Here is a 13541-nt window from a genome sequence, read left to right on the forward strand (position 1 = left end):
TCTGGACTCTATTAAATAGTACATTCAACACTTTTTCAATATGCATCAAATAAATATATCCTGTATTATTGTGTTACATTTTATTTAATATTTTAAATCCAATCTCACATTGGTCTCTTGCAAATGTAAATATAGAAATTCCCTCTTTTCACCCAAAGATGCTTTTTCATGGTATCCTATCATGGCTTCCTGTTGTTTCTTCATCATGCCTGCTTCTTGGATGAGAAGCAAAAACGTCTTCAAAGAAAAACAATTTTTGAAATGCCTTTTGAAAAAACACCTTTGGGACAACTCAGACCTGCATGACTGAGAATCTCCATAGATATCTATCTTTTCCCAATAAAGCTTTAACAGCAAAGCTGTCCTTTCTCCAGGCATGATGAAGAAACAACAGGAAACCATGCCAGTGGCCCTTAAACATGCTATTGTAACTATACACTAAACATTGATTTGTTTTGACTTTAGAAACTCCTCACAAGCTAAAGAATGGGATGAATCAAACACACACACACATCTATCTATCTATCTATCTATCTATCTATCTATCTATCTCTCTATCTATCTATTTATCTATCTCTCTATCTATCTATCTATCTATCTATCTGAATCATTTGTTTCACAAGACAAGTATACCTATATCTATTAATAATAATAATAATAATAATAATAATAATAATAATAATAATAATAATAATAATAATATAGAAACAACTTGAAAAAGTCACCAGATATCAGGTCTTGAAAATCGAATTGCAGAGACTCTGGCATAAACCAGTGCAGGTGGTTCCAGTGGTACTCGGCACACTGGGTGCTGTGCCTAAAGACCTAGGCAAGCACTTAAAAACAATTGGCACTGACAAGATCACCATTGATCAGCTGCAGAAGACCATCTTACTGGGATCTGCTCGCATAATCCGCTGATAGATCACACAGTCCTAAACGCTTGGGAAGTGTTCGACTAGTGATTTGGGGTACGAAATCCAGCATGGTCATCTCATTTGCTGTGTATACTGTCATAACAATGCTATGGCTCAGAGATAACCCTTGGAATACAGTTCTTGGAAATGCCAGCAAGTATGGCACCTTGGCTAAGAATTTTGGGATTTATAGTATCAATACTTTGGAAGGCAGCATGTTGGGAATACCACTCTAGGTCCCTCCTCATAGGTATGGTCTAGACCAGGAGTAGGAAATGATAGCCCCTTTACAACCTGTGAACTTCAACTCCCAGAATTCCCCAGCCAGCATGAGGCCCACTCCTGGTCTAGACCTAAAAGATCTACTGCTAATAACATCATGATCTTTCTGTTCTTTTTCTTCACCCATATTATGGCAAGGCAAATCATCAAAGTAATAGCAGCAGTATGAATAAAAAGTAACCGCCTCTACCAGTTTCTTTCCTGGCAAGCAATTAAATGGTAACATAGCAAATGAGGCTCCCCAGAGAGAAGAAAACCATCTTAAAGATGGTTCTGGTTGAAATGTAATCAACACTTACACTATATCATGCCGACTCAGGTGCAACAGCGAAATTATGATTCCTTCTGCATTATTTCTGGTATTACATGTTTTTAATGTGACCTCACAAAGATGAGGTTTACAAAGTTTAATAAACCTGTTCTAACTATAGCACCACTCCTAATAAAAATGGTAACAACAGCAGCATCTAAACACAAACACTCCATCTCTAGAAGGTAAAATTGAACAAAGAAATACTATTTTCAATAACAGTCAGCCATTCAGTATGACAGCCAAGTATTTGCTCTAACTTTTAGTTTGGTCCTAACATGCAAAATTAAAATGACTGTAGAACAATAATGTAACGTAGAAAAATATAATATAAAGTATTAAATAATAAAACATAAGCTGGTCAAACTGTCCACTGTCATAACTAATTTGTCTTCAACATCATTTGTATTCTTGAAAAGTTCTACAGATTACTGGTTAAATTGCCCTGAAAATAGTTTGTACAATAGTGACATAGTATGAGTTCAACCTTAGCAAGAAACCCCTGGTGAATTTGATGATGATCTCTTGCATCAAACAAGCCACTGATCTCTTACAAAGTTAACAAGCAGTGCAACGAGTTAACCTGGCACTATTATCAGTGCATGCAGTCCCAGCATTTTGTTCATTTTTCCCACAGGCACAATAAAGAAAGGAATGATAACATTTTCCAGCCTCTTTTAAATTCCTTTGCAATTATACTTTATACTTAAAAAAAAGAAAAGAAAAACCAAACCTCAGAGAGTATTTTCACCAGAATGTAATGCTTCCATCTTCTGAACTACAGGTTTCAAACACAATTTCTTTAAGCTGCTTCTATTCTGATATTCACAAATAAAATAGCCCGTCAAAAAGATACACTACTTTTTTCAGACCTTTTGTCCGAGGAGAATATTAAGCCATTGTGGGTTCAGTTAGGCTCAATATGACATATGAACACACCCTTTCTTCTGGTTTTTACTGTGAGTCAATCGGGTAGCTACAACTTCTCCAATGAGCCAGTGATGAACTCATGGTGTGTGAACAGAGGCTAGGCTAGGCTGGTAGAAACAATTAGTTTTGCCCTGGCTCTCCCTTCTCCTCCAGCTTGTCCAGAGGAAGGAACAGGCTTGCAGGCACTTTGATCTCTTCCAAAATAGTTCTTACAGGACAAAAGCATCAAAGAAACCTAAGATACCATCTCACAATTCTTCTGTACTTGTATTTCTGGAATGTGCTTCTCCTTACTCCATTTGCCAAGAAAAGCTACACAGTGATTTGGATTCAAAACTCAAAAAGATGCTTCAGGGTGCAAAAGCCTGCCTTCAATTCTTCAAAACTGCTGCAGCTTCTCCAGGGATTGTGTCACTGGCAACCACAGGCTCTGCACAATGCTAGGCAAAGACAGAGTTACAGAGACAGCTAAGTGTGCGCTCTGGTGCACTTTTAAGCAGCTTATTGACTACCAATTAGAAGCAATGCAAAGCCCAATTTGCCATATATTGTATAACTCACAGGGACAAATTATCCAGTAGTGTACAGATAGTGCAAGCCTTAAAATTATCATCTGTGGATTGTTTATTGCTATGGCCTATCCTCTTTTTCTATTATTTATACTCAAATGAGTTAATTCTCTTCCATCAAGAGCCTTGGTGGCGCAGCAACTAAAGTGCTGTTAAGTAGCACCAACTGCCTGCAACTACTGCAAGTTCAAATCTCACCAGCCTCAAGATTGATTCAGCCTTCCATCCTTTCAAGGTAGGTAAAATGAGGACCCGGATTGTGGGGGCAAGAAGCTGACTTTGTATAAAAAGAACACCCCTTGGGGGGGGGGATGAAAGCCCTACTAAGCAGGTATATATAAAAGTATGAAGGCTATTGCTTAACGCATTGTAAGCCGCCCTGAGTCTCCTGAGAAGGGTGGCATATAAATCGAACCAATCAATCAATCAATCAATCAATAAATAAATAAATAAATAAAATCTTCATTCTTAAATATTCACTTAAAAAAAACCACAACCCATTAAAATACTGTACCTGGGGAGAGTTCCACTGAACGTGCATAGGGTTAACTTACAAAACCTTAGTGACCAAAGTGGAACCTTCAACTTTTAATTAAAAAATGCAAACAAGCTAGCAGAGAAATGATAGCATCAAATCTGTCAGAGTTAAATAGCAATTCCACCAAAGTAAAAGAAAAAAAAGAAACCAATATCTGCATGATTATTTTTCTTATTATTTAACTTTGAGAATAAATATTGTAACATATAAAGGACACAAGTTATGTCATTTACTTATTTGAACCAGCAAATGTTAGCATTGCTCTTCTATTGGTGGGGGAAAAAAAAAAAACTTTTCAGAGCTCTCTTCACCACAGAAAATCTATCAACAACCCAAGTAAAAACAGTAAGCAGTAAAATTCCATATCATAACATTCATTTTCTTGTTTGCTGTAGAATCTTTCATTTTTCAAAACCATACCACATGCTGTTTTGTCCTTTTCAATTTCTTACAAAACCTTTTAAAAGGATTTCTAAGCATTGCATTCCTTTCTAAGATATCTAATATTTTCTATACTGGAACATCAATACTTCTAAGATAGAGGGGGAAAAAAACACCCCAAGGAACTCTAATATTCCATTAAACTTGCTACTTCAACACTATCAAAACTAGCAGCACCAACACCAATGGAGCCAATGGACATTGGGGCACAGTGACATCATTATACCAATCCTCCGTGTCCTTGAATCCCGACGTTGTTGTATCTCTGCATGATAGCACTATACACATTTCATCATTTGCCTCTCTTCTTCCCCTCTCTACAGACCACTCCCAATCAAGACACCAATTCATTTAATTAAGAAACATGCAAACAAACCTGTAATTCATGATTATGATTAAGAAAATTTTGCCTTTTCTAACCTAATGTTCTCTGGTGTGTTTGTGGAATAGAAATACCTACAAGTCCCATTTAGTTGGTTGGAGTTTGTGAGAGATTACAGTTCCAATATCATCATGGCAGATGGCAGCAAATTGATGACCTTGTTAAGAGGCTTTAAATCTGGCTAGTAAATACACGGGGGGGGGGGGGTCACCGAAAAATCCCAGCGCTACAAACTAGATGGGGGAAATCCAGGAAGAACATAACAGAAACCATTTTAGTTTAGAAAGCTACTTGCACATATCCACCCTATTCACCAGAAACTTAACTTGATGTAATCCTTAAAGCAATTAGGAAAAGCTGTGATTAATTCATCCCTATGATAGCTGCTTCTACTGGTAGTCCTCCCTTAACAATGACAGATTTCCCTAGAGCTGCTTATGACCTATTTTTGAAGTTCTGATGGTCTCCCCACATTTTGGGCACTGGTAACTGGCTTACATTTACAGACATTTGCAGCATCGTACCCAGTGGTGGGATTCAGCCAGTTCGCACCTATTCGGGAGAACCGGTTGTTAACTTTCTAAGCAGTTCAGAGAACCGGTTGTTGGAAGAAATCTTATTTTGTTTTTTTCCACTTTACAGAGCTAATCCTGTAAGGAAGGCAGGAAGGAAAGATTCTGGTGGTGTTTCTAGCCTAATCTTTATTGCCCTGCTTACAGAAACTGCCTCTCTGATTAACCCTTATTACATTGTAACAGCTAAGGCGAAGCGCCCATCGAAGTGAGTGACATTGAGTTGGCCACACTCACAGGGTCACATGACCACCGAGCCACACCTACCCAGCTGGTCATTAGGGCAGAGAACCGGTTGTTAAATTATTTGAATCCCACTACTGATCATACCATCACACAAAAATATCCATTGGGGAAAATGGATTCACTTAATGATCATAGTGTTTGCTTAACGACTGCTGCAAAAAAAGGTAACAAAATTGAGCATGGTTACATGGTGATCCACTTAACTATTCATTTTATGACCATTAATTCCAGGCTCAATTATGGTAAAAGAGTCGAAGTCTACCTGTAATTTTCTGCACATGGGATCCATTTTGAGCATGCACTGGGTAGCAACCTTTCTCAAAACCTGGAAGATAGCAGGTCTGGAATCTTCCGTGGAATGAGATTACAATTAGCATTTTTATTACAGGCAGTCCTCAATTTATGACCACAACAATTGAGCCCAAAATTTATGTTGCTAAGTGAGAAATTTGTGAAGTGAGTTTTGCCCCGTTTTACAACTTGTCTTGCCATGTTTGTTAGGTGAATCACTGCAGTTGTTAAATTAGTAACATGGTTGTTAAGTGAATCTGGTGTCCCCATTGAGTTTGCTTGTCAGAAGGTGGTGATCACATGACCCCGGGACAATATGAATCGGTTGTCTAGCATCCAAATGTTAATCACATGACCATGGGGATGCTGCAACAGTCGTAAGTGTGAAAAATGGTCATAAGTCACTTTTTTCAACGCCTCTGTAACTTCGAACAGTCACTAACTGAACTGTTGTACCTGTATTGATGCTGAAACTGACAATAGGAAGTAAGAGCTACCTAACATAATCTTTACAAGTGGCCCTTCCAAAAACATATGGAAAAATCACTTCTGTGTTAAACTCTTTAGGGCAGCAGTCACCAACTGGTGGTCCGTGGACCACTGGTGGTCCACAAGAAAATTTTGGTGGTCTGCAGAAAAATTTGCTTTTTTATATATTGCACTAAATCAGGGGTCCTCAAACTATGGCCCCTGGGACAGATACGTGCAATGAACAGTTGTGTTGCTGCAGAGACCTCCTTCGGGGTATTTTTGTGGGTTGGAGGGGGACAGACATTCCAACTTGGGGTCTGCTTCGGCCTCCTGGTGCAGGGCTTTGGGTGAAGGCTGGAAGGAAGTGCCGCTGGTGGCAGAGAACCAGAGGGCCTTGTTCCAGTGGGACTGCATCATGGCCTGGAACTGGCTGACCATCTCAGCCTGCTGAGCCTCCAGGTGTTGGCACCTGGCCTTGTACTCATGCAGGTCTTCCCTCTGCTTGGAAAGCCTATGCTCCTAGTCCTCAGTGAGGTGCTTCTGCTGAGCCTCCTTCTCGGCCAGATCCAATTTGAACTGAGCCAGCTGTTTTGTGGCTGCTTAGCTCCAACAACTGCTTCCTGTAGGGGGCCTAAGGAGCTCAGGTGGGGAGGCGAAGAGTGGGTGGGAGGGGAGGGGTGAGTAGAGGCCCTCGACGAGAGTGACGTTGAGTTGGCCACACCCACCCAGTCACACCCAGCCAGTCAATAAGCAGATCATATGAGTGGTCCACGGGATTTAAAATTATGAATTTAGTGGTCCCTGAGGTCCGAAAGGTTGGGGACCCCTGCTTTAGGGCACATATCCAGGATATCAATGGAACCATCTTTCTCCAGTGGAAAGCATGCCCCATTCATGCTGGCAGAAGGGGCCTATGCAGATCCCATCGACCAAGGAATAGTATCTGGTGGGATCCAGGAAAAGAGCCTTGGGTGCCACGGTCCCTGCCCTCTGGAACATCTGCCATGGAGATAAGATCCACCCGCTCTCATTAGCTTTCAGGAAAAGCTGGCTATGCCAGCTGGCATGAGGTCCTGAAGAAGAAGCTGTTGGCTGGAGATGGTTGGTGAATTAACAGAGAAGGTCCTTCACCTTTCCCCTCCAAACCCATGTTATTAGTTTGTTTTAATTAATGTAATTTTTAATTTGTTGTTATATTTATAATTGTTTTGATATTTGTACATTGTTTAGATATTGGATATAAGACGCTCGGAGTCACTTTGAACTATGAGATGAGTGGCAAATAAATTTGATACTAATAATTTAAAACTTAAATACTGATTCTGTACTTTTGCTAAACTCTCAACTTTCCTTGAACACTCACTTTCTTCATTCTGGTCTGTCTTCTTACAGCATTCTGGTCTGTCTTCTTACAGGACTATCAACTGATTTTTATAGCATACATCAGAATGAACATGTGGTTATAGATAACTAGATACATAGGCATACACACACATATACACAAAATTTATACAACCACCCATTTCACAAGAACTGACTCTGAGTGGCATACAACAAAGATATAAAACAATAAACATGTCAAAAAGTCATCATTAAAAGTTTCAAAAGCACGAAGTACACAAGACATCATTTTATATTTTTATCTATATCAAATTTATATGGCCATCTATAATCTTTGGGGAGGTTAGTTTGTCAAAGATAATGAAGAATCATTAAGAAATTTGGATTTTGGAACAAAGCAAAGAGTTTCTGACCCAAAAGTACATAAAAATTGTCTCTCAGCCATCTATTCCCCATTAAGAGCAAACCCCAAATATATAATTTAAGAAGAACAAAGACTTAACATTTGGCTTCATAGAAATAAAAAAAACAAATATGGAGATTTCATGCAATATCACATTTCAACCCCCATTCCCCCCCTTTATAAGACTCCCATATCCCCTCATCCTATTCCATGAATGTGTCAACCAAAAAGCAGAGCCAAAATAATGACACCAGTGCCACTTTGCCACTAGCTAAACTCATTGTTTTAAAACAGCTCCTGCATCTTTTAGATTAAAAAAGCCCTGTCTTTATCTATCATGGTCAGATGCCACCTATCTCTTCACTCTTATGCATGGCAGTGTTGTGCCTGGAAGCATTCATTATTTGTTGGCTCTCTCTCCTTAATTCCAGCTTGTAACTAGATACTGCCCAAATGCTCTTCAAATGGACCATATGTTTGCATTCATTTACAACAAAATAACGCTAATATAGCCTAATAAAGAGAACACTTAACCTGGATGTGGCTGGCCTAGTTGTCAACTCCACCTCCAACTCAAATCTGATAAATTACTAAATAAATCATTACCCATGCAAGGTAGAGCTGTGAAGTAGTAGAGAAACTAATCAACTAAGAAATCAATGTTAGAGATTCAATATTCTTCATTTCTCAACTGTGTTCCACTCTAAATAGAGTTCATTTGTGGATATGGTTTTTAAAAACCTTTTTAGAAAGAGAAGTGGGAGAATTTGACACATTTCAGCAATGATTAGCACAATTCTAGGAAGACATTGCTTAAACAAAAACCTGTGGTTATTGCCATTTAAAAATATGTTTCCTGTGGACACCAGATGTTTGATGGTGAAAGGAGAGAGCAGGGTGGTAGCACTGAAAAGGAGAATATTCTAGTTTAGTTTCTGGTATGAACTCCTTGTTCACAGTACAAGGAACATGCCTATGTGTAGAGCAGAGGGGAGAGACTAATATAACCCTTCAGTTAATGTTTTCCTTCTAGAATTCAACCTAAAATCTATTAGAAAATCTGATATGTGCCCTTTTCAGAGTCACATTATCCCAATTAGGCAAGTATATGACAGGATGTATGAAAATTGGAAGATGGGGGGGGTGCGGGGGAAAGGGAAGCACAGCATTGCTTATATAATTAGCACCCAAGAGATTCCCAAGATGCAGAGATTTATCCTTAAATACCTGTTTAGGAAATCAATAAGATCAAGCAATACAAGAAGACACTTTGTATTGTTGATCAACTGCTGCAGGTGTATTTGTAATTTTAGTGGATAAATCAATAAATACTGCCCCCCCCCATTTTCAAGTTTGCTCTGTTGCTTATACGTGGAAGAAAAATTGATTTCGTAAATTGGGATACTACTTAAAAATGGGCAAAGAGATATAGCCTCAGAATTCCAGAGAGAAACATTCAAAAGCTGCAATCACCAATGTAAGTAAACAAACTACAAATCTAGAAGAGAATGTTTAGTATTCTTAACTACTAGCATGTTTCACATTACAGATTAGATACAAACTCATTCAAAGGACTATTAGCCTTTTTTACCAGAAACTCAAGCTCTATTAATTGGAAACAGATAAAAAATACTGACTCAGGATAGACCTTATGAGTAAACTAAGTTCCAAGAAACGTAGACCAAGAAGTTCCGTTTAGCATCAAAAACAGAATATTCAGCACTCCTTGCCTGAAAAATTACTCTTGCTTCTTTCCCCCTCCCCAAAGCAAAACTTTTTCTTGATATGAAGAATTGTGGGAGGGAGGGGAGGAGTGGGGAGGCTTTGGGGAAGAGGTGAATAGAGAAGGACACACCTGTATTAATCTGCTTATTGCCTAGAGCATCATATTTTCTGCCAAGAAGGCTACATAAATCACAGCTTTCTAGCAATTTTTCAATATCTCCTATTAGATACCAGCTTGACAGGCTCATATTTTTGAGCACCAATGTACTGGCATGACAGGCAAACATTTGTATAAAGTAGCCTGAACCTAACTGGCATTGCAGCAGGATGAAGCACTGTGGGATGCAGCTGTTTTCAACTGGTTTTACAAGTCAAAATTGGCCTTCTCATATTATGAAGTTAGCAACTAAGGCAGATTTAAAGGAAAGAGAACAAAGGGTAGATCTATGCAAGGAGGGCAGCTTTGTCAGTGGCTTTTTCCTATATAGCTTGATAAAGTCTTCCTTATCAGTATAGCTCCACTTATTTCTTGTCAAGGGGGAAAATAAGGCAGACGGTATATTTTAAGATTACAACTCCTACTATCCCATTGGCATTGCTGACTAGAGCTGGTGGAAGTTGTAATCCAAAACATCTGAAGGGCACCAGGTCAACAACTCCTGTAAAAAGATTGCCTATAATTTTCTTGTCCTGCCTGCAGCTTCCAGAGCCACCCAGCTGGCTGCTGTCACAAACTGAATCCCGAGTCCTGCTTGCTTTTGCTTTTGTGCTAAGTACTAAAGGCGGAGATGCTGCTGGCACAAATAAGGTAGATCACAATTTAAAATTGCTTCATGCGTCCACACAACGACCAAGTTAATATTAACCCAATGGGGCGGACAAAGAGTGAAACCCACAGGAAAGTGAAATATAAAGACTTTCAAGCTTTGTGTTGCCCCATAGCCCTTGACTCCTCTTTAGTTAAAGCAATTCCCTATAATTTGAGGTCAGCACACGTAAACAACCACCCTTACCTCCTGGGATAAGAACGGAATGACCTGGGCACATATGGCATTCAGCCTCTTGACAATTTCCGCCTATGGATGAGAAAGAAAAAGTTAGTGAGCAACAAGTTGCAAGCATATGATTGTGGTCACATATAAAAAGAAAGTGCATTTAAAGTGGTGATTTGGATAAAGACAGCTCAGCTCTTTGGACTGACTCCAGATGTTATAATGGCATACTTTTCAAGTTTGCACCATAGCAGCTTCAGTAGCTTGCATGCTTGAGAAAAAAGAACCGCCAGTGGTTTGAGGTATGTGGTATCTTCCACATTTGCAATAAAAATCCCCGTTGAGTTCAGAACGGGTGGGTAATCTGCAGTTTATGGGTCACATGCAAGCTCCTAATCCCCCAAACACCCACAGACTGTGTCATTAAATGCTGGTGGCAAAACCGCTGACTTCCAGCTGCAGAAATTTTAGTGATTTTTCACATGAGCATTTTAACCTTCAAAAGGGCTTAATAAATCCTTTCTCCCTTTGAAACCCCTAATCAAACAAAACTGACTGAAAACACTTGATCCCATCCCTGATCATATTACTCTGTTTCCAGACACATCCTTGGAGTCTAAACAACTGGGGGGGGGGAGTGGGGGCGAGAAAAGTGTTTGTTTTCTCTAGCAAAAAAACCCCGTTACCTGCTACTGGTATACAGTATCAGCTGAGGTTTTTTCCAATATTTACAGTTCCCATAGGAGTCTAATTCTACTTGACCTCATACCTCTTGAAAAGTAGGAACAAGGCTAGCTTCAGGGGACTCTACTATCTCAGAATAGAAAGCTTGGCCTTACTGTTAGATCAAGAACAGAGATTCATTATCCAAACTGTGAGTTGCGCAGAGTTGCTCACGCGAGATGGGCAGCCATACAAATCAAATCAATAAATAAATGACTAGGGTAAATAGCCAGAGACCCAAGGCCATCTATAAGCTCCACCACCTATTTTCCATAGACTCCAGAATTATTCTGATCATACTTTGTGGTATTATTTCTTGCTATTTTTAAAGGGGAAAATATACAGTATTTTAAAAAAGTTGTGGAAAAGAAAACTCCAGAAACTTCCAGCTCCAAGCAGTTTGCAATGTCATCTCACTACTGTACTATATCTATCTATCTGTCTGTCTGTCTGTCTGTCTGTCTGTCTGTCTGTCTGTCTGTCTGTGTGTGTGTGTGTGTGTGTGTGTATGTATGTATGTATGTATGTATGTATGTATGTATGTATGTATATATGTATATGTATATGTATATATGTATATATATGTATATATATGTGTACTTTTTATATCCCTTTTATCTGGGTAAAATTTCTCTTCAAGTCCCCTTGAAAGTGTTTCTTTTTCCCTGTTACTTTCTTTCTTTATGTTATGAGACAGATCAGAGTTTCAACTCGGTGGTATATTTTCTGCTCTGTGAAATGTATTCTAGTTAAGTTTCTGCCACTAGGTTTCTAAGTGACTTCAAATATTCTGAAGAGATATGACTGTGTTCACTTCCCCTTTTCAATGTTCTTTTTTACAGACTCATCATCTTTCAATTGTCTTCTCTTTTGAAGTCAAATGTATGTAGGACTTTCCTTTGCTCTTTTCTTACATATTAAATATGGTGGGTATGAGACTTATTTCCAAAAGATTCAAAAACATTCTGACATTCCATACTGAATCCTGGACAAGGTCAACCCTTCCCAGATAGCTCTGTGTAGCTTTTCTCAGAATCACAGACATTTCAGATACCGAGTAGTCCTCAATTTACCACCATTTGCTCAGTGACAATTCAAAGTTACAATGGCACTGAAAAAAGTGACTTATGACCATTTTTCATACTTGTGACCATTGCAGCATTCTCTGTGGTCACACAATCAAAATTCAGACAACTGGTTCATATATTTGACGCTAGCATTGTCTCAGAATCATGTGGCCTTCTGACAAGCGAAATCAGTGGAGAAGCCAGATTCACTCATCAACCGTGTTATTAACTTAACAACTGCAGTGATTCACTTAACAACTCTGACAAGAAAGGTCACAATATGGGGCAAAGTTCACTCAACAGCTTAGCTGCCAAAATTACGGCCTCCTCTATGGTCATAGGTCAAATACTAATACTACCTGTATAGAATTTTCCTTCCTTTAATATAAGTGGAACATGTCTTTACCCTATTTTTTATTTCCTGAAACATTTTTTCCAGAATTGGATGCAACCTACTGTAACTCCTACTAATTTTATTTTAGACTTCATTTAAGGATCTTTCCTTCCATCCTTTGCATTCTATAGTGTCAGAAAAACCTCTTTTCTCTTCCCAACACATCTGAGATCTCTCAGCTGCACCTCTCTAGTGGAACTATCCATACAATAGGCCAATTTCACACACACACACACACACACACACACACACACACACACACAGTAGGAAGCCTACAACTGCCTATTGAACCTTTTTACTTCTAGGATAGCACAGTGACAATTTTTCCAGACCTACATGTGTAGAGTTCAAACTAGTAAAACTTCTGTAAATTTGACAACTGAAAGTTATAAAAATATACAATGATTACAATGGTATTAGGAATGACATATGATAGCAACGTACAAGATACCCACATAACAATCAGTCTCAGCTCCCCGCCCCCCCCTGCCCTCCCTCCCACCTCCCCCCCCCCGTCTCTTAAAAAGGATACTAGATACCAAGATGGACATGTAAGTCCTGAATTGCTGCCAGGACCTGTAAGAAACCAAACTTCATTGAACCACTTGATACTTGATCCAGGCATGATAGACTGAGACACGGCTCAGGTGGTATTTCTAACTGTTCAGTCTGTAGTAGTATTCTCTTAAAAGGCCAGACATGCAATCTGGGTGGTCTGGAGTCAAAGACCTGTATTTTTGGAAGGTCAGGTCTGGAACATAGAGCTGGCCACAGTCATTGTATGCTTTAACTGCCTCATGTTTTGATAACTGTGCTATAATGTGTTCTACTGATGAAAGTAATTTTGGAAACTGTCCAAAAAAGTACACCGAATACAAAATATAAAGCAGGTGTTGTAATAACATTTTAAAAATTACAAAGCTAGAAGGAAAAACAAGAAAAAAATG

General features: G+C 39.0%; 1 protein-coding gene across 12 annotated transcripts in view; it reads right to left on the reverse strand.

Annotated features, from left to right (window-relative positions):
• Positions 1–13541, reverse strand: part of LOC117661414 (transducin-like enhancer protein 4) — a 163685-nt gene that overhangs the window by 98283 nt on the left and 51861 nt on the right. For 9 of the 12 annotated variants that reach the window (XM_087886106.1, XM_087886104.1, XM_087886100.1 and 6 more), the window contains one exon: positions 10432–10494. The exons of the other annotated variants lie outside the window; for them this stretch is intronic. In XM_087886106.1, coding sequence (XP_087742232.1) covers positions 10432–10494 — 63 coding nt within the window. The remainder of the gene's footprint in view (positions 1–10431; positions 10495–13541) is intronic. 12 annotated transcript variants of the gene reach the window in all.

Source organism: Pantherophis guttatus, chromosome 2 (assembly GCF_059756535.1).
Source record: "Pantherophis guttatus breed Tessera chromosome 2, ASM5975653v1, whole genome shotgun sequence".
NCBI classification, from domain to species: domain Eukaryota; kingdom Metazoa; phylum Chordata; class Lepidosauria; order Squamata; family Colubridae; genus Pantherophis; species Pantherophis guttatus.